Source organism: Hyperolius riggenbachi, chromosome 7, assembly GCF_040937935.1.
Source record: "Hyperolius riggenbachi isolate aHypRig1 chromosome 7, aHypRig1.pri, whole genome shotgun sequence".
NCBI lineage: Eukaryota > Metazoa > Chordata > Amphibia > Anura > Hyperoliidae > Hyperolius > Hyperolius riggenbachi.
Genome location: NC_090652.1, coordinates 75,458,310 through 75,483,680, shown reverse-complemented (window position 1 = coordinate 75,483,680; position 25,371 = coordinate 75,458,310). Strand labels below are relative to the sequence as shown.

The window sequence follows — 25,371 nt, the reverse complement described above, 5'->3', positions numbered from 1 at the left end:
CCAGGTAGATTTATAAAAGGAGGGCAAAACTCTGAAAATCTTTGTTGGAGATGTAGTGATCCTGCACCTAATTATTTACATATGTGGTACTACTGTCCAAGGATTCAACAGTTTTGGAATTGCATTTTTTACTACATTAATGAACATTTTGATCTTAATCTCGACGCCAATATATTTATGCCATTATTTGGTTGTGGCAAAGGTGTAGGCAATGGTATAGAAGATGACTCTATGTGGAAACTTGTGAATTTTGCATTGTTGGTTGCGCGAAAAATAATTGCAGAACAATGGAAAACTATATCTACGCCTGGTTTGAATGAATGGAGGAATAAGATTTCTTTTTATTTAAGAATGGAAGAAAATAATGATACAGATATATTGGACGACCAATCGGATTCCCCCGTAAATTTCTACAGATTATGGTTTTCCATCCTAGAGAAATAGCCTATGAGGGATAATTATTTTTTGCTATGAGTGAGATATCCAGAGCTTACTACGTGTAGATAGAATATTACTCCACTGTTTAATCTGTGGCTGTTTTTGTCTTTTTTTTTTTTTTCTTTTTTTTTGGTTTGTCTGAGTTTGTCTGTTTGTTTTTTGTTGCTGTTTTGTTTTGTTTGTTTTTTTTGTTTGTTTTTATTTGTAAAAGCGCATGTACTAAATGGTCCAAAATATGAATATTTATAATTAAACATTTAAGCAGACTATGATGCAAAATTGGCCCAAGCAAAAGAGCATGCTGATGAAGCTGATTTTATATAGCTCGGGCCCCGTTATGTAACGGAAAATGCTGATTGTCTGTAAAATTTAAAAAAAAAAAAAAAAAATGGATACCTGATGTTTAACTCTTTCAGGCAGAGAAAGAAAAAAAGGAACACAGCTTAGTTATTTGTGTGCTTGGCACTGTACATACACATGTCTATCTCATCATGTCACATGTCTCCTCGGTTTTCCTTTAAAAATAAAATATGGCAACCGCTGTATTCCTCTCACTTCAGTTGTCCTTTAATGTCCCTGAAAAAAAGAGCCCTGTTTTGTCAGAGTAACTTGGTAACCTGTAGATCCAATAATTGCATGTAATGCCAGACTGGTTCTGTCTTAAAGAGACTCTGTAACAAATTTTTCAGCCTTAGTTCTTCTATCCTATAAGTTCCTATGCCTGTTCTAATCTGCTCTGGCTTACTGCAGTCTTTCCTAACTGCACTGTCTCTGTAATAAATCAATGTATCTTTCCTCTGTCCTGTTTGTCGGGCTAAAGCTTGATTGTGTGGAATGTGCAGGGTTGCTTGTGATTGGTAGAAGCGATACACACCCTCTGCAGGCCCCCTGCATACTCTGAATGACTCATACACTATGCTTAGCTGAGCCTATTAGAAGCTGGTTAGTTTGTAAACACTGCCTAAAACTGTTAATTACAAGCCAGGATTGCAGCAGAGAGTGGCAGAAACAGCACAGAGGGGCACAGGAGAAAATAATGAATAGAATGGTATGCTTTTTATTGTAAGAATATTAGAGTACAGATTCTCTTTAAGCTGCCGTAATCCAGAGTACCCAGATAGCCATGGACATACAGGGAGTGCAGAATTATTAGGCAAGTTGTATTTTTGAGGAATAATTTTATTATTGAACAACAACCATGTTCTCAATGAACCTAAAAAAACTCATTAATATCAAAGCTGAATATTTTTGAAAGTAGTTTTTAGTTTGTTTTTAGTTTTAGCTATTTTAGGGGGATATCTGTGTGTGCAGGTGACTATTAATGTGCATAATTATTAGGCAACTTAACAAAAAACAAATATATACCCATTTCAATTTATTTTTTTTTACCAGTGAAACCAATATATCATCTCAACATTCACAAATATACATTTCTGACATTCAAAAACAAATCAGTGACCAATATAGCCACCTTTCTTTGCAAGGACACTCAAAGGCCTGCCATCCATGAATTCTGTCAGTGTTTTGATCTGTTCACCATCAACATTGCGTGCAGCAGCAACCACAGCCTCCCAGACACTGTTCAGAGAAGTGTACTGTTTTCCCTCCTTGTAAATCTCACATTTTATGATGGACCACAGGTTCTCAATGGGGGTTCTCAATGGGGTTCAGATCAGGTGAACAAGGAGGCCATGTCATTAGTTTTTCTTCTTTTATACCCTTTCTTGCCAGCCACGCTGTGGAGTACTTGGACGCGTGTGATGGAGCATTGTCCTGCATGAAAATCATGTTTTTCTTGAAGGATGCAGATTTCTTCCTGGACCACTGCTTGAAGAAGGTGTCTTCCAGAAACTGGCAGTAGGACGGGAGTTGAGCTTGACTCCATCCTCAACCCGAAAAGGCCCCACAAGCTCATCTTTGATGATACCAGCCCACACCAGTACTCCACTTCCACCTTGCTGGCATCTGAGTTGGACTGGAGCTCTCTGCCCTTTACCAATCTATCAAAACTTTATTGACACAAAAATAGATAAACTATTAAAATATCTCTGTAGGAGGTTCCTTGTAGATATTTCCAGCACAGAATTCAGATAGTGAATACACTTTGTCACTCTGTTCACTTATGGGCTTCTTTCTCTGTGAGGTGCCGGTATCACTATATACATTATATTAATGTTATTAATGTACGTTTATTCTATGCTTTTTTGTAGATAGTACTTTCTGCAGTTTGGCCTGATGAAGGGTCTTGTACACCCGCAACGAACGTGTCGTTGCCTTTCCCATAAAATGCATTAAGTCTACAATTAAGTCTATATGTATATCTGAATTCTGTGCTGGAAATATCTACAAGGAACCTCCTACAGAGATATTTTAATAGTTTATCTATTTTTGTGTCAATAAAGTTTTGATATTTTTGTACCTGAAGATCCTGCATGAATCTTTTCTACGGTCCTTTCTATAGTGTACAAAGTCTTGTGAAAGGGTGGAGTGGATGACCCCTAAAAGGACGATAAGGTTTTCAGTCTTTTCCTTTTTTTCAAAAAAGAACATACTCCCAATTATATTTAAACTTTACCAATCTAGCCACGGGCCCATCCATCTGGCCCATCAAGACTCACTCTCATCTCATCAGTCCATAAAACCTTATAAAACCCACTCTTGACATTTCAGCTTGTGTGTCTTGTTCAGTGGTGGTCGTCTTTCAGCCTTTCTTACCTTGGCCATGTCTCTGAGTATTGCACACCTTGTGTTTTTGGCACTCCAGTGATGTTGCAGCTCTGAAATATGGTCAAACTGGTGGCAAGTGGCATCTTGGCAGCTGCACGCTTGACCTTTCTCCGTTCATGGGCAGTTATTTTGCGCCTTGGTTTTTCCACACGCTTCTTGCGACCCTGTTGACTATTTTGAATGAAATGCTTGATTGTTCGATGATCACGCTTCAGAAGCTTTGCAATTTTAAGAGTGCTGCATCCCTCTGCAAGATATCTCACTATTTTTGACTTTTCTGAGCCTGTCAAGTCCTTCTTTTGACCCATTTTGCCAAAGGAAAGGAAGTTCCCTAATAATTATGCACACCTGATATAGGGTGTTGATGTCATTAGACCACACCCCTTCTCATTACAGAGATGCATATCACCTAATATGCTTAATTGGTAGTAGGCTTTCGAGACTATACAGCTTGGAGTAAGACAACATGCATAAAGAGGATGATGTGGTCAAAATATTAATTTGCCTAATAATTCTGCCCTCCCTGTAGTCACTAGTTCTGTTGTTGTTCGAATCTAGGTTTCCTTATTCAGAAACCCAAATAATACCATCCAAAGCAGTTCAGCACCATCTCCATCGGAGAGTCACGGAGTTGCATTCCACATCATGCTTCATGTGACTCCAATGCTTTCTCATTTGTACCCATGTTCCAAGCAAAACTGTTCCTCTTCTTCCCATTCCATCTCCTAAGGGTCGGTTCAGACAAACAGCTCCCGGCAGCTCGTTTTAATCAAACTTTTTTTGTTACTGCCCAGAAAAGCATTTAACGGCATTTATGGTTGTTTGTTGTCCTGTCACGTTTAGAAGATTAGGGGAGCGCGATGATAAATGGAATGCACACGACTGCATGTAGCATCCGGGAAAACTCTGTCAACCAATTGCTTCACTAAACGATGGCAAACAACTTTAAACCCTGCGAGATGAACGCGCCCCCTCCCCCTTAATTCTATATATAATGCACTGGATCCCTAGCATTAAACGACAGGGAAAAATGCCAGGAGCAGTCCGTCTGAACTGGCCCTTAATCTTCTGTTGATCGTTCCAGAATTCTTATGTGTAGCTTTTGTAACAATTATTCCTTTAACACAACAGGGTTCTGTAATATAATGTGATTAACGTGACCTTTCCAGTTAGTCTGGTACGAGATTTGCTGAATGCTGCTTACTCGCAACCATGGCAACAGCCCACTGTTTATACTGCCGGTCTAAATTTTCATCACTTGTCTCCCTGTTCAGTCAGTGCAAGATTTGTGCATTTTAGTGTAGTCATGCCCACAGCTGCAGGGATTTCATTATGCTATAGTAGTGCTAGAAAAAAAGGACACAGGAGCCCTTGTGGAAAAAAGGGTGCCGGCATAGGTGCCCGAGATAAATGACGAGCCAAGAAAGTATGGACACCCCTGCTTTACAGCTTTCCTGGATGTACTGCAATGACACATTCATTCCACAGGGAGGAAAGATCCTACACATCTGGGGGAATGCTGGCTCTTTTTGGCCTCTGACTAAGCAGGGGGACATGCGAAACGGCTGTCAGGCCGTCCTTTTGTACCCTCATGTATCCTTATTGTACCTATTGGAATAAATATTCTCACTGAAGCATCGACGACTGGTGCTGGACCTGCTTTTTTTCTGAAGTTTACAATTGTGATACTCTCACCAGGTAGAGAGCACAGTCGGCTCGGTAAAATTATTCCAAGTGCTTTTCCAGGACACATTGAGTGCCAGTCACCTGTTTCTTCTTTGACGTGTACAAGAATCCTCCACAGGAAAGCCCGTGACCAAATTACTCTATGCACTTTTTGTGACTGAAAAAAAAACATTCACGATAAAAACAAGAAAGCACGTTTTTAGTTTGCCAAAAGGCATGTATGGAAGAAGGTGCTCTGGTCAGACAAGACAAAATGCTTAACTTTTTGGCCACCAAGGAAAATGCAATGTCTGCTTCAAACACAACACATCCCATCGCACTAATAACACCATCGCCACAGTGAAACATGGTGGCAGCATCATGCTGTTGGGATGGTTTTCAGCAGCAGGGAATGGGAAACTGGTCTGGGTTAATGGAAAGGTGGATGATGTTAAATACAGGGGTATTCTTGAACACAACATTTGTCAGTCTGCCAGTGATTTGAGAGGTTTACTTTCCAGTAAGACAATAACCTGAAGCATGCTACTCAATCCAAAAGAGAATGTGTGGTCAGACTTGAAGATTGCTGATCGCTCTCCTAAACGAAGCCCTGGACGCTAGGACGCATCCATGGATGCGTCCAGGGTTTTGTTTAGGAGAGCGGACTTACTGTTTTTACAGATTGCGATGCGATATTACCTGTGAACCAACATTTGATATGTGTATGTACTGTGTGCTTCTGAGGAAGCGGTCTTTGGCCGTGAAACGCGTGTCAGGCAGTCCTTTGTTTTGATGTGGAGTCCTGTATGTGGTTCTTGTGGTTACCTGTCCGCAATCTAGAAGAACATTGAATACTGAAGAATAAATGTTGATTGTTCATTTAAAACCCAGTTATCTTGTATATGGACTGTATATGCAATTAGAAATCACTGGACCCCCCCTGCGAAAGTTTGGATGCCCCCACTCCCCCCCCCCCCCATAGGTGCCAAATAATTGTAATGGGGCTGCGTCTCACTAGAAAATAATTGTAATGGGGCAGCGTTTCACCATAATATAATCGTAATGCAGCAATGTTTCACCAGAAAATAAAAGTAAAGTGGGCATCATTTCACCAGAAAATAAAAGTAAAGTGGGCGTCATTTTACCAGAAAATAAACGTAAAGTGGGCAGCATTTCACCAGAAAATAAACCTAAAGTAGGCGTCATTTCACCAGAAAATAAAAGTAAAGTGGCCGTCATTTCACCAGAAAATAAACGTAAAGTAGGCAGCATTTCACCAGAAAATAAACGTAAAGTGGGCAGCATTTCAGCAGAAAATAAACGTAAAGTGGGCAGCATTTCACCAGAAAATAAACGTAAAGTGGACAGCATTTCACCAGAAAATAAACGTAAAGTGGGCAGCATTTCACCAGAAAATAAACGTAAAGTGGGCAGCATTTCACCAGAAAATAAACGTAAAGTGGGCATCATTTCACCAGAAAATAAACGTAAAGTGGGCAGCATTTCAGCAGAAAATAAACGTAAAGTGGGCAGCATTTCAGCAGAAAATAAACGTAAAGTGGGCAGCATTTCACCAGAAAATAAACGTAAAGTGGACAGCATTTCACCAGAAAATAAACGTAAAGTGGGCAGCATTTCACCAGAAAATAAACGTAAAGTGGGCAGCATTTCACCAGAAAATAAACGTAAAGTGGGCAGCATTTCACCAGAAAATAAACGTAAAGTGGGCAGCATTTCAGCAGAAAATAAACGTAAAGTGGGCAGCATTTCAGCAGAAAATAAACGTAAAGTGGGCAGCATTTCAGCAGAAAATAAAAGTAAAGTGGGCAGCATTTCAGCAGAAAATAAAAGTAAAGTGGGCAGCATTTCAGCAGAAAATAAACGTAAAGTGGGCAGCATTTCACCAGAAAATAAACGTAAAGTGGGCAGCATTTCACCAGAAAATAAACGTAAAGTGGGCAGCATTTCAGCAGAAAATAAACGTAAAGTGGGCAGCATTTCACCAGAAAATAATCGTGGCTGAGGGGGTTGCATCCCCTATAGTTACGCCCCTGCCAAAGTAACTTGTAGCTGTAATTGCCACAAAAGTTTGTTCCGCAAAGTACTGACTTTAGGGGGGTAAATAGTTATGCACGCTGACATTTTTCGTTATTTTGCCCTACTTGTTTGATTCACAATAAACCAAATAACATATCTTTAAAGTGGTAGGGCTGTTGTGTCAATGAAATAGTGAAACTCTCAAGCAATCCATTTTTAATTTCAAGTTGTGAGGCAACAAAACCGGACAAATGCCAAGGGAAGGTTGAATGTGGGGGACAGATATCCTTTTCATCCAATTAACTGTAATATAGCTAACCCATCAGTCTTCAAGGTTTTTTTTTTATAGATTTCAAGTGGAAAAAATGGTATTGGCCATCTGAGGAACCAAAGTCTCCTATCCATAGTCAATTAACTCAACTGCTATTTACTTTATCACACCCTGGACCTGTGTGCGAGCCACTTGGGGTCCACACAACACTGGCTGAGAACATATAATCTAACTTATTATTAGAGGAAAAACGTAGATGTCTACAAGACCTTTATTTCATGAACTGTATTCCTTTGTGGAAGATCGTCATTACGTATGTGTTTGATCTTATGCATCATTTTTTTCCCTGTTGAACAGAAATGGGTAGGAAGGAGATTACGTTACTCCCTAGGCAATACGTAACCAGCATCTCCATATTCTGAAGTAATTGCTTCTTGGAAACAGATTTGCACACACCTCCGCCCTTTACCATGTAATCACAGTTTCCCAGAAGCCTTTGCAGAGTTTGGTCAGTTTTCGAAAAACGTGTATTAAATCTTCACTGCTTCACACGCTCTGTGGGGCTTCTCATTGATATGCGTTCTGTTTCCTCTCCTGCCTATTTTGTAATATTCATTTATTTGTTGTGCTTTTTCCCCCCCAGACATAAAAAGACAATCCCCATGTTTGTTCCAGAATCCACGTCCAAGCTTCAGAAATTCACAAGGTAAGATCATGTCTTTCATTCGACTGAAAGTCACATCATTCCATTTATGTTGAGCAAAGATACATTTTTGTAGCTGGGCTTACAGATGGACTGCTTAAAGTGTACTGGACCTGCAGCTCGGGGTGCAAAATCAGATACTTACCTAATGAGAGGGAAGCCTCAGGATCCTATTGAGACTCCCCTTGGTTGTGTGCTGTCCACGTCGGTAAGCGCGTCCCCTCCCCGAAGATTAGCGACAATGCTTTGTAGCTAATCCTCTCGGGACCGCGCGGCTCCGCTTCTGCATTCATGGCCATGAAGTAGATGCCCGAGCCTGCCCACGCATGCGCAGTAGCATAAAACAGCAGGCTCCATGCTACTGCACATGCGTGGGCAGGCTCGAGCTTCTAAATGCATGGAAGAGGAGCTGCGTGGCCACGTCGTGGAGGGGGGCCACACACAGCAACAGGGGGACTGTGGACCACCGAGGGAAGCCTCGACAGGATCCTGAGGATTCCCTCTGCAGGGTAATAACTCATTTTGAAGCCAAGCTTTGGCTTGGGTTCGCTTTAAAGTTTACCCGAGGCGGCATGGGGGCCTGGGATGCAAATGGGACACAGAGGCATGTTTCCTGCACCATGCCATACCTCTGTGTTCCCTCTGAACCTCCCTCAGCCCCCCACCTGCGCCCTGCTGTGACCCCATTTAAATCGACCGACAAGCAGCTTGTCGGTAGAGTAACAGGGAAAGGGGCATCCCTTGCAGGAGAGAATTTTGAATAGATTACGTGAAATTGATTGAATTTGCAAATCGTAATTACATGTGGCTGTCATTGCAAGATTTTATTACATTTCATGTGATCAAAATCAGCAGATTACAACCATCACTATTCCCCACTTCCTGCCCTCTTCTCCCCCCCCCTCCCCCTTCCCCTATAAACGTGATTCCTCAACTCTTTGGTAGTGGTATAGCTGAATGGGTCATGCTTCTCATAGCATCAGCCTGGCTTTCTGGTTATCTGGCTGTCACCCCTGTTCCACAGGCCATAACTTCCATTAACATCAACTGTAAGTAGCTTGACTAGTAGACCGGCCCCACCCTCTCCCTCAACCGCTCCATGCTTTATCCCCCAGCACACAGTGTTGCACCTCACAACTGCCATTGTTGAAGCAACATCGGGTCCCTGATGCCTCATGGAAGTAGGCTCTCTCTCTCTCTCTCTCTCTCTCTCTCTCTCTCTCTCTCTCTCTCTCTCTCTCTCTCTCTCTCTCTCTCTCTCTCTCTCTCTCTCTCTCTCTCTCATGTACTGTAGGATTGTGAGGATGTGGTAAGTGTGGTGGTGGTTTTGGAGTAAGATGTGTGATGTAAATTGGAGGAAGTTGGCATAGTTCCCAACTTTTGGAGGGACAGTCCCTCTTCGGCAACCCTGTCCTTCTGTCCCTCTTTCTTCCTCATTGGACCCTCTTTTGGGACTGATGTACAGATCTGTGTAACTATATGTGTTTTTCTCTTGAAAGATGTTTTTGACTCTAAATTTTATTCCCATCTTTTTTAAATTAATAATATATTTTTTACTAGCTGACCTAAGCCCATTTAAAAATGGGCTCTAGGTCTCTTCACGCCGCCACTGCCGCCAGTCAGTGCGAGCACGCACCTGCCCATCCATTCGGCTCCCTGGCCCGTCCTCCTGTCCCAACGGTTGTCTGTACTGCGCACATGCGGAGTACAAAAAAACACGGACACACAGACAGGGAAAGGATGACGAAGGGACAGTGAGGTTTCATTGTATAGGATTTTTAAATGTTAATATGAAGGACAGTGGACCAGGATAGAAAGAACCAGTGTGATTTGAATTATAGAACTACATAACTATTCCGGTGTATAGGATGACTGGGCTTATAAGACGACCCCCCAACTTTTCCAGGTAAAATATAGAGTTTGGGATATACTTGCCGTATAAGACTACCCCTCTTCCAACGCACACCAAATATAAGTTTAAAAAAATCATAAACTGGTGCTATGTATGAACGAATACTGGTGCTGTACTGTATGTGGTACCCAGTATATAACAGTATATAGGAGATTGACTTGTTAGATTGGTCAACTTTCCCTCTCCCTAAGCGGATTGGTCAGCTCTCGTTTTCTACCTGTTTATCAGAGCTGTATGGAAGAATAGATTGCGCTGTGCCCATAAAACAAGCCTCTTTCACCCTTCTGGCCCGCCCTTTTATCCTATTTACCTCCTTCTCTGCCTCTCAGATCTCTCACATGTGCGCCTGCGTCAACAGGATAGGGAGTATCACCCGACATCAGAGACGACACCCCTGACTTTTCAGATGATTTTCAAGGGTTAAAAAGTAGTCTTCTACGCCAGAGTATACAGTATTTTTTGCGTTAAATCTTTATGGTTTGTGTGACTAGGGGTGTGTTGTGGGGGGGGGGGGGGGGGGGGCTTAAGTGTCCCTCTTAGGCCCACCCGGAAGAGATGTCCAAGGAAAAGTAAAACCTGACCATACACATTATTTTTTTTATTAGCGGTTTAATATTCTGACATTTCTTTGCATCCTGAGGCAAAATGAAATCTTATTTCTGAAAATACTTCTATTTACTGGTCATCATGTGCTTATTGATTGTCTTGCAGGGAACTTATTTTAGCCAGAACTCCTCCATACCTCCTGCAGTTCTTGTCTTATAGCCAACGGTTTGTTAAATATGAAATCAATGTGAGCTGCAAAAACAGACCCGAACTGCTGTCAAAATTCAACTCCAGGCAAATATGTAAAGTGTGTTACTAAAAGGTTTATCTTACACCACTGCCAGTCCTGGGATTCAATGCCAATGGTCTTGATTCACTAAGCAGCGTTAGTACAAGCTATGCGAGATAAAATCAGCGTGCCCATGCTACCCGTGGTACTGTTGCATAGCGTGCGCTCTTAAGTTACGCGTCATTTCTGCGCGATATGATGTAGGCGCAATAGCCACCCAATCACCGTTATCTCCCAGTCACATGGATGACTGCAATGTATATCCTCCAGCCGACCACCTTCCTGCTCCAGAACGGCCTGTTAAAAGGGTGAGCTTTGACTGACTGTATCCTTTGCCAATTACAAGTCACACATCCGGCTTGACTTAAAGGGACTCCGAGCACCTCTCATGGGCATGCCTTTAAGCCAGACCACTTCCAACAAAGTCGTGCTATGACCCCTCTGGAGGAGCCTCTTGCAATGGCCATGCGTGTCACTTCCTCTTCCTGCTTCATTCAGTGATGCACTTCTCTAACAGAGAAGACAGGGGTGACCCAGAAGTTATAACATAGCCGAGATGGCAGCTGTGATTTTTAAATTGAAATCGAATGAAAACTTGGTATAGAACAGCGATTCAGGCATCAAATGAAAGAGGAGAGCAGGTTCTCATCTTTAAAGAGAACCTGAACTGAAAATAGAAAGTCAAAATAACCATACACAGGTCATACTTGCCTCCTGTGTAGTCTACTCCTCAATCTCTTTCTCCTCTCCTGCGTCCCATTTGTCCACTGTGATCAATGGATTTCTCTGTCCTCCATTTTAAAAATGGCCATTACCCCATAACAGCTTCCTGGTCAGCACACTGCTAAACTGTAATATCACCCACTTGAGCCATAGGCAAACATGGACATTACCTTGCACATTCAGTTGTAACTGACAGCTGCTGATAAATAACTGACGGCAACTGGTATATTTCATTTCTGACAAAATAGTGCCAGAACTGGAAGGGATCACTGTAAGAAGAAAATGGTGAGGTAAGTATGTAATATTCATTTGCAGCTACATCGTGTGTTTATTTTAAATAATTTTTCTCGCTTAGGTTTCCTTTTAAGTACTTTGCAGTACTGGTCGGAGTCTTAAAGGCATGCCCATGACAGATGCTCGTCGGCATGAGAGAGTCCCTTTAAAATAGGTGACGAAAGCACTGTGGGCGGGTACAAGGGGGTCATAGCAACACACACCAGCAACATGATTGACGTTTAGCTATACCAATCACAGTGGTCATAAAGTTCTGGGTACATTCCCGTTGGCTCTGACAATCCCGTGGGTGAGCCATGCAATGTTTACACACTACAGCCATTGCCATTGATCTAAAAGCAGACATCCAATCTCATGATTTAAAGACCATGAGATGATAATGAAATCGTGATCTTTGAATCATGAGAGTGAATCTCCGCTGGAGGGCAGGGCAGCCATCAGGGGGGGGGGGGGGGCAACTGACACTGCAGTGAGGGGCCCAGGGCTTCTGGGGGCCCTGGGCCCCCCCAAAGTGCTAGAAGGTCAGCATGTGCTGGCTGTGGGCCTGTGGCTCACTAACCAGCACACCGCATTCCAGCACTGAGAGAAGAGTGACATCAGCGCTTGGACGTGGGGAGCAGATGAGTGAGCACGCTTTCTACCACCTATATCTGGCTACAGGCTACCTATACTGGCCCAGCACCTATACCTGGCTACCTATACTGGGACTGGAACCACCTATACCCTAGCTACCTATACTGGGGGACCACCTATACCTGGCTAACTATACTGGGGCACCACCTATACTTGGCTACCTATACTGGGGCACCACCTATAGCTGGCTACTTATAATGGGGGAACCTATACCTGGCTACCTATACTGGGGCACCTATGCCTGGATACCTGTACTGGGGCACCTATACCTGGCTACATATACTGGGGACACCTATGCCTGGATACCTATACTGTGGGCACCTATACCTGGCTAGGGCAGGGGGACGAGCTGAGACAGAAGGGGACAAGAGGTAACACAAGGGGATAAAAGAGGCACAGGGGGAACAGAGGAGGACAGAAGATGCACAGGGAGAAAAGAGATGAGACGGGAACATGAGGTCACACAGAGGGACACAAAGAGGCACAAACTGAGGTGAGACAGAGGGGGGCAGAAGAGGCACAGGAAGAAAAGAGGCGGACAAAAGAGAATGGATAAAGGATAAGAACAGACCTACAAGTCCCTATCTCATTTGTTAACTGGGGACTACCTGTATTTTGATATTATTTGGCTCCACCCACAACATGCCATGGTCACACCCACTTTTTGCAACATCACGCTGTGCATGCCGCTTTCTTCAGCGTCGGAGCCATGCACATTTTTTGCCGTAGCGCACATCACGCATGGACACGGGGGTGGGGTGGCTAGTGGGTGGGCACAGCAACCAGGGACGGGGGGCCCAGGCCTGAAGATGTATGAGGGGCCCCAAAATTTCTGGTAGCAGCCCTGCTGGAGGGTATATTGCAGTCATCCACGTGACTGGATGTGAAAGGGAGATAATAGGGATTGGCTGGCAAGTGTGCCTGCATCATATTTTACAGAAATTACAAGGAGCATGCATAACTTAAGAGCACAAGCTACGGAACAGTACCACGTGTAGACTGATTTTATTTTACGCTGCTTGTACTAACACAGCTAAGTGAATCAAGGCCAATAGATCTAGGCAAGACAGACTAGCCAGCCCCGTGACCTCACTTTGCTCCAGTGCAGGGAAACACTACAGCTTGGTCACTGACCGACCTTTGTTATGCTTATTGAACAGTGAAAGTAGATTAACCTGATCAGACTGAAGAAAATGCTAAAGAGGTGTGGCCCAATCAGCAATAGATTTTCATTTAACCCCTTGCACTCTGATACATGTACACAAAGACTTTCATAAACATAAATAAAAGTGTAGCTTTGCAACATATGATGAGCTAGTAACTAAATCAATTTTACACACATATGCTGGGGGGTTACAGCAACCAGTATAGGCATGTGTGTCTGTGCCCTTACACACATATGCTGGGGGGTTACAGTTACCAGTATAGGCATGTGTGCCTGTGCCCTTACACACACATAGCTGGCGAGTTACAGCTACCAGTATAGGCACGTGTGTCTGTGCCCTTACACACATATGCTGGGGGGTTACAGCTATCAGTATAGGCATGTGTGTCTGTGCCCTTACACACACATAGCTGGCGAGTTACAGCTACCAGTATAGGCACGTGTGTCTGTGCCCTTACACACACATAGCTGGTGGGTTACAGTTACCAGTCTAGGCACGTGTGTCTGTGCCCTTACACACATATGCTGGGGGGTTACAGTTACCAGTATAGGCACGTGTGTCTGTGCCCTTACACACACATAGCTGGCGAGTTACAGCTACCAGTATAGGCACGTGTGTCTGTGCCCTTACACACACATAGCTGGCGAGTTACAGCTACCAGTATAGGCACGTATGTCTGTGCCCTTACACACACATGCTGGCGGGTTAGAGCTGGCAGTATAGGCATGTGTGTCTGTGTCCTTACACACATATACTGGCAGGTTACAGTTACCAGTATAAACATGTGTGTCTGTGCCCTTACACACACATGCTGGCAGGTTACAGTTACCAGTATAGGCATGTGTGTCTGTGCCCTTACACACATATGCTGGCAGGTTACAGTTACCAGTATAGGTATGTGTGTCTGTGCCCTTACACACACACATGCTGGCAGGTTACAGTTACCAGTATAGGCATGTGTGTCTGTGCCCTTACACACATATGCTGGCAGGTTACAGTTACCAGTATAGGTATGTGTGTCTGTGCCCTTACACACACACATGCTGGCAGGTTACAGTTACCAGTATAGGCATGTGTGTCTGTGCCCTTACACACATATGCTGGGGGGTTACAGTTACCACTATAGGCATGTGTGCCTGTGCCCTTACACACACATGCTGGCAGGTTACAGTTACCAGTATAGGCATGTGTGTCTGTGCCCTTACACACATATGCTGGCAGGTTACAGTTACCAGTATAGGCATGTGTGTCTGTGCCCTTACACACATATGCTGGTGGGTTACAGCTACCAGTATAGGTATGTGTGTCTGTGCCCTTACAAACATATACTGGCAGGTTACAGTTACCAGTATAGGCATGTGTGTCTGTGCCCTTACACACATATGGTGGCGGGTTACAGCTATCAGTATAGGCACGTGTGTCTGTGCCCTTACGCACATATGCTGGGGGGTTACAGCTACCAGTATAGGCACGTGTGTCTGTGCCCTTACACACATATGCTGGCAGGTTACAGCTACCAGTATAGGCATGTGTGTCTGTGCCCTTACACACATAGCTGGTGGGTTACGGCTACCAGTATAGGCACGTGTGTCTGTGCCCTTACACACATATGCTGGCAGGTTACAGCTACCAGTATAGGCATGTGTGTCTGTGCCCTTACACACATAGCTGGTGGGTTACGGCTAACAGTATAGGCACGTGTGTCTGTGCCCTTACACACATATGCTGGGAGGTTACAGCTACCAGTATAGGCATGTGTGTCTGTGCCCTTACACACATATACTGACAGGTTACAGTTACCAGTATAGGCATGTGTGTCTGTGCCCTTACACACATATGCTGGCGGGTTACGGCTACCAGTATAGGCTTGTGTGTCTGTGCCCTTACACATATGCTGACTGGTTACAGCTATCAGTATAGGCATGTGTGTCTGTGCCCTTACACACATATGGTGGCAGGTTACAGTTACCAGTATAGGCATGTGTGTCTGTGCCCTTACACACATAGCTGGTGGGTTATGGCTACCAGTATAGGCACGTGTGCCTGTGCCCTTACACACATATGCTGGGGGGTTACAGCTACCAGTATAGGCAGGTGTGTCTGTGCCCTTACACACATATGCTGGCAGGTTACAGCTACCAGTCTAGGCACGTGTGTCTGTGCCCTTACACACATATGCTGGCAGGTTACAGTTACCAGTATAGGCACATGTGTCTGTGCCCTTACACACATATGCTGGGGGGTTACAGCTACCTGTATAGGCACGCGTATCTGTGCCCTTACACACATATGCTGGGGGGGTTACGGCTACCAGTATAGGCATGTGTGCCTGTGCCCTTACACACATAGCTGGCGGGTTACAGCTACCAGTATAGGCATTTGTGTCTGTGCCCTTACACACATATGCTGGCAGGTTACAGCTACCAGTATAGGCATGTGTGTCTGTGCCCTTACACATATGCTGACTGGTTACAGCTTTCAGTATAGTCATGTGTGTCTGTGCCCTTACACACATATGGTGGCAGGTTACAGTTACCAGTATAGGCATGTGTGTCTGTGCCCTTACACACATAGCTGGTGGGTTACGGCTAACAGTATAGGCACGTGTGTCTGTGCCCTTACACACATATGCTGGGAGATTACAGCTATCAGTATAGGCATGTGTGCCTGTGCTCTTACACACATATGCTGGGGGGTTACAGCTATCAGTATAGGCATGTGTGCCTGTGCCCTTACACACATATGCTGGCGGGTTACACCTACCAGTATAGGCACGTGTGTCTGTGCCCTTACACACATAGCTGGTGGGTTATGGCTACCAGTATAGGCACGTGTGCCTGTGCCCTTACACACACAGCTGGCGGGTTACAGCTACCAGTATAGGCATGTGTGTCTGTGCCCTTACACACATATGCTGGCAGGTTATAGTTACCAGTATAGGCACGTGTGTCTGTGCCCTTACATACATAGCTGGCGGGTTACAGCTACCAGTATAGGTATGTATGTCTGTGCCCTTACACACATATGCTGGCGGGTTACAGCTACCAGTATAGGCATGTGTGTCTGTGCCCTTACACACATAGCTGGTGGGTTATGGCTACCAGTATATGCACGTGTGCCTGTGCCCTTACACACATATGCTGGGGGGTTACAGCTACCAGTATAGGCAGGTGTGTCTGTGCCCTTACACACATATGCTGGCAGGTTACAGCTACCAGTCTAGGCATGTGTGTCTGTGCCCTTACACACATATGCTGGCAGGTTACAGTTACCAGTATAGGCACATGTGTATGTGCCCTTACACACATATGCTGGGGGGTTACAGCTACCAGTATAGGTATGTGTGTCTGTGCCCTTACACACATATGCTGGCGGATTAAGGCTACCAGTATAGGCACGTGTGCCTGTGCCCTTACACACATAGCTGGTGGGTTACGGCTAACAGTATAGGCATGTGTGTCTGTGCCCTTACACACATATACTGGGGGGTTACAGCTACCAGTATAGGCATGTGTGTCTGTGCCCTTACACACATATGCTGGCAGGTTACAGCTACCAGTATAGGCACGTGTGTCTGTGCCCTTACACACATAGCTGGTGGGTTATGGCTACCAGTATAGGCACGTGTGCCTGTGCCCTTACACACATATGCTGGCGGGTTACAGCTACCAGTATAGATATGTGTGCCTGTGCCCTTACACAAATATGCTAGCGGGTTACAGCTACCAGTATAGGTATGTATGTCTGTGCCCTTACACACATATGCTGGCGGGTTACAGCTACCAGTATAGGTATGTGTGTCTGTGCCCTTACACACATATGCTGGCGGGTTTCAGCTACCAGTATAGGTATGTGTGTCTGTGCCCTTACACATATATGCTGGCGGGTTACGGCTACCAGTATAGGCATGTGTGCCTGTGCCCTTACACACATATGCTGGTGGGTTACAGCTACCAGTATAGGCATGTGTGTCTGTGCCCTTACACACACATGCTGGCGGGTTACGGCTACCAGTATAGGCATGTGCGTCTGTGCCCTTACACATATATGCTGGCGGGTTACGGCTACCAGTATAGGCACGTGTGCCTGTGCCCTTACACACATAGCTGGCGAGTTACAGCTACCAGTATAGGCATGTGTGTCTGTGCCCTTACACACATATGCTGGCGGGTTACGGCTACCAGTATAGGCATGTGCGTCTGTGCCCTTACACATATATGCTGGCGGGTTACGGCTACCAGTATAGGCATGTGTGTCTGTGCCCTTACACACATATGCTGGGGGGTTACAGCTACCTGTATAGGCATGTGTGTCTGTGCCCATTCCTCCCATTCCTGATTCACAGACTTCCATAGCTGTAGGCTACAGTCTCCCTGTGGAGCCCTGTCTGTGCCCCACCCCCTTTCAGCCAGAAATGCATGCTAATGCTGAGCCAAGAAACCGCAGCTGAGCAGCCCCATCCACTGTACCTGCCTGCAATTTTAGCATCCCTTCTTCTTCAGCTTTGGTACAAGATTTTTATGCAGAAGATACTGATGCAAAATGATACCAAGTGCTAAATACTAAGCTTAAAGTTGCACTGCAAATTGTAGAATGTACTACGTTATTCAGGATACCCACTCTCACATTAATCATCCTGGCTTCAGCACCAGAACACTTCCTATATCTTTATATTGCTGCATATTCATATGTAACTCCGCCCTCCTAGTGATTGCTTAGGCCAGGGCCGGATTTACCTCACAGGAGCCTATAGGCACAGATGTCCTGGCACCCTAGACTTCACCCTCCCCGAACCTACAAACCCCTGCCGAACCGCACCGCAAGTGTGCTGGCTGTCCCAGCTGTCACTCCTCTCTTACTTCCATTGCCCAGCGTAGGTAGCGACAGGTGCCCTTTAGTATTAGGTAGCCAGAGGTACAATCAGTATACGTAGCTAGAGGTGGCACTCAGGGAAGGGAGTGAGCCACCTTTCCATCATCAGGCGCCTTATGGTAAATCTGGCCCCCAAGCACTACGCCCCCCCCCCCCCCACCCTTTCTCTTTATAGTGGTCCCCTGTGCAGTTTTTGGCAACATAACGACTTGCCCGGGCCGGTTCAAGGGGCTCTGGGGCAAGCTGAATTGGAGGCCCCCTGTCTTTGCCTCTATGGCAGCGCCGGCCCTGGATTCGCCCATCCCGGCCAGTGTGCGCCTCCATTAGTCTGTGCAATCTTCATCCCTGCTGGCCACATCTTCTCAGTGACCTGGCGCATGTCAATCCTCTATAATAAACCCTAACTGTCGCTGCGTCCAGCAGCTGTCCCTGTGTCCCAGGTTTTTTGTTACTGCGCATGTGCGCAGTAACGGACAGCTGGACAGGACCAGGGAGCGAGGTGGGCGGGCGCGTGCGCGGTAGGCGCACGCTCGGTGGCTGCGAGCAAGGCGGGCGCGCATGCACACTGGCAGCGGCGGCCAAAAAATAAGACCTAGAGCCCTGTTTTTAAACGGGCTTGGGTCTACTAGTATGTAATAACATGGGCCAGGCCACGGAAGAAAGGCTCCCCTGTGAGGAGGAAGACGGAGTGCAGGGAGCCACAGACTAATGGAGGAGCGCACCAGCCGGGACAGGTGAGTTGCTATGCTGCCAAAACTCTGCTGTGGGACACCTATAAAGTTTGGGAGAGACATGGAGGGGGGGCGGCAGCCAGCTCTGGGGGTTAGTAGGGGAATTTGAAATCAGCAAAGGGGACCCTAATGCCATGGGGGTAGGGGTCATGGGGGCCCTCAGGGTAATTTTGCTTGGTGGGGGGGAGGGGACATTGTAACTAGATCCGGCGCTTGTGTGAACCCATCCTCATGATTACATACAGTTACGTATGCATAATTAACCATGGAGTTTGCAAAGCAGGACCTGTAGTGCAATGGATAAACGCCCTGACTGGAGACTGTGGGTGTTCTTTATCACTTATAACAGGTGGATTTAAAGGGAACCTAAACTGAGAAGGATATGGATTTTTCCTTTTAAAATAATACCAGTTGACTGACTCTCCTGCTGATCCTGTGCCTCTAATACTTTTAGCCACAGCCCCTCAAAAAGCATGCAGATCAGGTGCTCTGACTGAAGTCAGACTGTGTGTGTCAGGTGTGTGATTCAGCCACAGAGATCAGCAGGCACTAACAATAGGGGATGCGACCCCTGCCGTCACGGGGGGGGCGTTCGGGACTTTTTTTTTGCAGGGGGGCCCTGGGCTTTGTAGGTACGCCCCGGTCAGCAGAACTGACAAGCAACTGGTATTGTTTAAAAGGAAACATCCATACCCCTCTCAGTTAAGGTTCCCTTTAAGGTGCCCATACATCAGACGATGTATGGACAGATCGATCAGGACACAGATCTCTCACTGACTGGAGAGAGAATTGTTGCCTGCCCATACACTGCAGGCCGATTCCCGATCGATTTTGCATGAAAGCTCTTAGGAATCGGCATTATGGCGCCGCATCCGCCACCTCATAACCCCCAACGCTGTTCCCCCTAATGTTAAATGTGCCCCATGTGTGAATACTTTGTTGGTGTCTGCCACTGGCGCATGTGTGATGTCACCTGCGCCTACCTATACGCCAGCAACCATGTGGAGCGCCTGCATGTGGACGGAACATGGAGCCTGCAGCGGACACTGACAGGTAAAGTATTACACACGGGTCATATTTCACACTGAGGTGGACAGTGTCGAAGGTTCCATCGCGTTTGCAGCATGTCCAATCGGTTGCATCGTCGATCAGTCATGCTCTTGTCGGCACCGTTTTTCATCTGTTTGATTATAATAGTCGAATCAGATGGTCATCTGATGTATGGCCACCTTTAGAGTCTATAGAGTTTGTGAGTACCAAAGAAATGCCCTTGTCAGTGTGCTGACTGATACCTGATAATATAGCATGCATTTCCATCTCCTTCACAGATTGTTGTGCATCTTTTCTTTTTGCTTCCTGTACCTCCCTATGCCCCTCCTAGGCTGGCAATCACACTGAATACCAGTAATAGCTGTTGACGCCATTAATTTGCCTTCAGCCATTTATGTATTCTGCCACAATTACTCTGTGATATGTGTAGAGTACAGCAGCGCTTTCTTCTGTGGCAATCATGTCCTGTGCGCTGTTTACTCACCCTGACTGCCCGACAAGCAGAATGGCCCCACTTATAGCAGAATGGCCCCAGCACCTCCTCACAGAAGCGGCCCACAACAAGTGATGAATAGCAGCATGAATATTTTGCAGGTGCCTACTTATGAATAAAACATTGTTATTCTGGCTGCTCAGAAATGACTCCATTTAAGACTCCTACAGACGCTTGAACTGACTTCTTATTGCCATTTTCATTTACCTCCATCCAACAGCTTGTTACTGTTTACATATTCCACAGCAGATTTACTCACCAAAACAAGGGTCAATATTTGTATGCTGAGGAAGAATTTAAAGAGGAACTGTAATTTAGGATTGAACTCCATCCCAATCAGTAGCTGATACTTCCCTTTCCATGAGAAATCTTAATTTTTTCTCGAAAAGATCATCAGGGGGGTCTGTATAACTGATATTGTGGTGAAACCCCTCCCACAGTGTCATGTCATGACCAAGGTGCTGACAGTTTCCTGTCTGTAAGGCTTGATGCATTGTGGGAAATAACAGCTGTTTCCAACTGCCAAGCAGCCAGTATCTCCCTCTGTGCATATGTATTATTTTTTTTTATTAAAAATCTGTGGTGTGTGTAATTTAACTTTTCGCCCCTAGATGGCGATATAAACCCTCCCTGGTTTACCAGGAAGTGTTTAATTTTTTTGTGTTTGTTTTTTGTTTTTTTTTACACACGTTCATTAAAGAGAATCTGTACTCTAAAATTCTTACAATAAAAAGCATACCATTCTATTCATTATGTTCTCCTGGGCCCCTCTGTGCTGTTTCTGCAACTCCCTGCTGCAATCCTGGCTTGTAATTGCCAGTTTTAGGCAGTGTTTACAAACAAAAGACATGGCTGCTAACCAGAGTGTGATAGGCTGAGAACAGCTTACTGTGCGACTCATGCAGAGCTTGGAGAGGGTGTGTAAAGCTTCTGCCTATCACAAGCAGTGCTGCGCATTCCACACATTCCAGCCTGAGCCCGACAAGAGCCAACAGAGGAAAGAAGATAAGATTTATTACAGAGACAGTGCAACTAGAAAAGGCTGCAGTATGCCAGAGCACATTAGAACAGGTATAGGAACTTATAGGATAGAATAAATAAGGCTCAAAATTTTGTTACAGAGTCTCTTTAACGTTCTTTATTATGAATGGACATGGCCCCTGAATGGGGTCATGTCCATTCATTACAGGCACTGTGATTGGTTTAGGGAAGCCTTGCTCACCTTCCCCAACCGCCGACACGGAAATACCGCCGCTCGGGGGGACTGTCACATGCATGGGTGCGTGCACCGCCGCAAGAATACTCGTCCAGCTTGCCTTTCGCGGTACCTATCTGGACAAAAATACTCGTCCAGATAGGCTTAGGTGGTTAAACAATACCAGATGCCTGGTTGTCCTGGTGAGCTCTTTGGCTACAGTAATCTTTGAATCGCACACCTGGAACAAGCATGTGGCTATTTCAGTCAGACTTCATTTAGAAGCATCTGATCTGCATGCTTGTTCAGGGTCTATGGCTACATGTATTAGAGGCAGAGGATCAGTAGGACAGCCAGGCAACTGGTATTGCTTAAAAGGAAATAAATGTCGCGCTCCATATCCCTCTCACTTCAGGTTCCCTTTAAAACCTCATTTAACACATTTTTTTTTTTTGCAACCACTCATTGATTTCAGTTTATTAATTAAAATAAATAACTAAACTTAGTACAATACATTGCAGTTATATTTTATTATCATTCTACCTAACAATCACTTTTCCATATACAGTATATTATTTTCACATTACATACCATACTATTTCCATCTAGTTTTTTCAATATACATATACACACGATCTTTCATAATTCTATCCTCTTTGTTGTTTATACAAGCAAATAATAAAGTTTGCTATATATTGATTGAATACATTGAATATGTTACATACAATTTATTCAGGTTTAAAACAATTTGTCAATCTATCACGCATCCATAAAATCCTTGGCAAAGTTGGTCTAAATCAGGTCCAATCTCAAATTCTTCCTTTTCCAACTAAAATAGCATGGAACCTGTGGGCAGACAGCATTGAAAAGACTGTGTCACTACTGCCCATCCACAGACTATCATCTCCCAGCATGCATTAGAGATGCATGACTTCTCTGGGAACTTCAAAAGGATGTACAGCCGTGATTTCTCCTGGGGAAGCTAGCGGATCCCATATGGATGGGGGGGGGGGGGCAGCATCCCGTAGCTAAGTAACGACAGTCACACCAGACTGAAAAAGTGGTGGAGGGGGCCACACAACTGTTGTAAGGGCCCGTTTCCACTAGGGCCAAATGTGGCCCGAATCTGCTTCAAATCGGCAGCGTTACCCTGTAGGTGAGTCCGGCGGGGAAACGCTGCCTGAACATTGAATTGTTTGCTTTCAGTATCGCACTGTGGTGCAATTGTGGGCGGTATGCTGCAGATTAACCACTTCCTGCAAACGGACATTTTAATTTCAGTTTTTTGCATTTTTCAGTGCAAAACAGACACGATCGCAGTACACCGGCGGGTGCATACGTACATACATACATTCGTGTGGCCACTTTCTAACGCCTATGGGCGCTCAGGAAGTGGTTAAGTGATCTGGATGCATGCTCGCATCACTCCAAGCACTGGAAACCGGCCCTAACTGTGAATACAGTAACATCCTTATTGCAAATAGTGGGACATGGCCTTCCCTTCCATGGCCTGCTGGTATATTATCTCTGCTTATTTATATTTTCTCATGTGTCCGTTGTACAGCCCACATACTGTATGCAGTAATGGGAAAGGATATTCAATAACTCTGTCATCTATTCTGAATCAGAGGTAATATCAGCCAGGGTTCCGGTCAGTGCATTTCAATAACACCAGAAACAATTGGCGTAGATTGCAGGAATCTTGATGTAAGATAACATCTTGGTTTATTACATAATAGGCAACCTTTCGCCATTCCTTTCACTAAGAATTCTCCATCAGCGGTACAAATGAGTAGCTTCAGTAAGAATAACATATACATTTATATATACGGTACCTGCTTGTGTTGCTTATTTAGATTGCTTTACAGTTTTCAATTTCATTTAAGACCTTTCTAGTGATTGAATTGCAATACAGGGAGATTGTACTATAGCAAGAATTTCAATGACAGCGATATGAAATAGGTTTATGACCAGCTGCCCATTCAGTCTCAATTATGTGAAGTCAGGAGCATGTCTGAGTAATATAGAGCCTATGGCAAACACTGAAATTGCGCCCCCCCCCCCCCCCCCCCCCTCTCCTGGTCAGAGCCTTCTTCCCCTCTAAAAACAGCATCCTTTCTCACGTACATGTGTTAGGGTTGCCTGTGTTTTTTGGCTTGGAATATTGGTGAAGTTACTTTTTTGGAAATATCTCTATTCTCTCTGTGTCCTCTTTTCTAACACTAAACCATGTGCACCCTACATATGTTAAGCAGCCATGTTCCCCAGATAACAGAACAAATCTGATCTGAGGTCTGAGTGACGGCGAGGCATAGTGACAGGCATGGGGGTGCAGCACAGGGGCAAGCATGGGGATGCAGGCATGGCAGCGCTGTACAGGAGCAGAGATGGCGCCCATGGTGCTGTGGCACCCATGGCACCCCTCTAGATACGCCTCTGCATGAAGTAACCTAAAGGCAACATGTATAGAGAGGAATATGGAGAAAGCCGTCTTTATTACCTACCAGTGTGACAGTTATGTTGATCCACTGCAGCTAATGACTCACAAATTGCTCCCTCAGCCGTACTGGTATGCAGATTAGGAATCCTAATTCAAGTCTGTAGCCACTTGCTTCAAGCTACAGCAAAGTCCCTAGTATCCGGCACCTGCGGGGGATCGACTGATGCCGGATACATGTGCTTGTCGGTTGCCTGAGCAACCAACCGAGAAAGCACAAACCTCCACCCCTCCTCCCCCCAGGATAAAATACTCATGGAGCCTCCAGTGACATCCTTTAGCTCCAAGCAGGCTCCTGGCGGCTTTCCCGTGTCGTCCGCATTCCCACGTTGGGTCACATTACACACCGGAGAGCCGCTAGGAGCTACAGGAAGGATAGAAGACGATGCTGGAGGCTTGGTGGGTATTTTATGGCCAGCATACCCCCCCAAAAGCAGTCCCCATAATCCCCTCAGGCATGCTGGCTAGTTGAGACTTCCGGTTGCCTGAGTTCCAGATAACGGGGACTTTTCTGTAGTTATAGGGTTGTAACTCAGGGGGACATTTATCAAGAGTGTCTGAGACCAAATATTAGTAGGTGTTTAGAAATCCGTGCAGAACTGTCTCAGGCATCCTAAGAAATCACTAGATAGTGCAGATTCCTTCTTAAACTGTTAGGAATAGGAGGAGTTAGGAAGGTCTCTCAGGCAGTGCAGTGTGTGAGGGAAATTACTGTTGCTGAGGTAACCAACACATCTGCTGTCAACAAGCTCTGAGTGAGGGGGGGGGGGGATGAGGGGGGGAGAGCACTTCACAAATCACATCTAGCCTGCACTGCTGCACTATCTGGAGAACTGCTATGCAGCACTCCAATCTGCAGCAGTTTAGGGATGGATTTGCAATTTTTTTAACTGTAGTGCAGCTCTAGAAATCCACTCTAAATTGCCGGTATTACGTAGGATTTGAGAAGTTTCTTCTTATCATGCAGAACAGTTCCTCTGCTGGTTAGAACAGTTTTAGAAGAAAAAAACTGTTGGTAATGCTTTGATAAATCTGGCCCTCAGACACCGCTAAAGTGGCCATACGCTGGTCGAACAAAACTGACTTCTCTGCCATGAGTCTGGAGAGTTGTGCTGCTCGCCCAGGCCCT

General features: G+C 45.3%; 1 protein-coding gene across 1 annotated transcript in view; it reads left to right on the top strand.

The window, feature by feature from the left end:
* B9D1 (B9 domain containing 1) overlaps positions 1-25,371 on the top strand; it is a 129,866-nt gene that overhangs the window by 55,741 nt on the left and 48,754 nt on the right. The window contains exon 5 of the mRNA XM_068244154.1: positions 7,782-7,844. Within this exon, the coding sequence (XP_068100255.1) occupies positions 7,782-7,844 (63 nt within the window). The remainder of the gene's footprint in view (positions 1-7,781; positions 7,845-25,371) is intronic.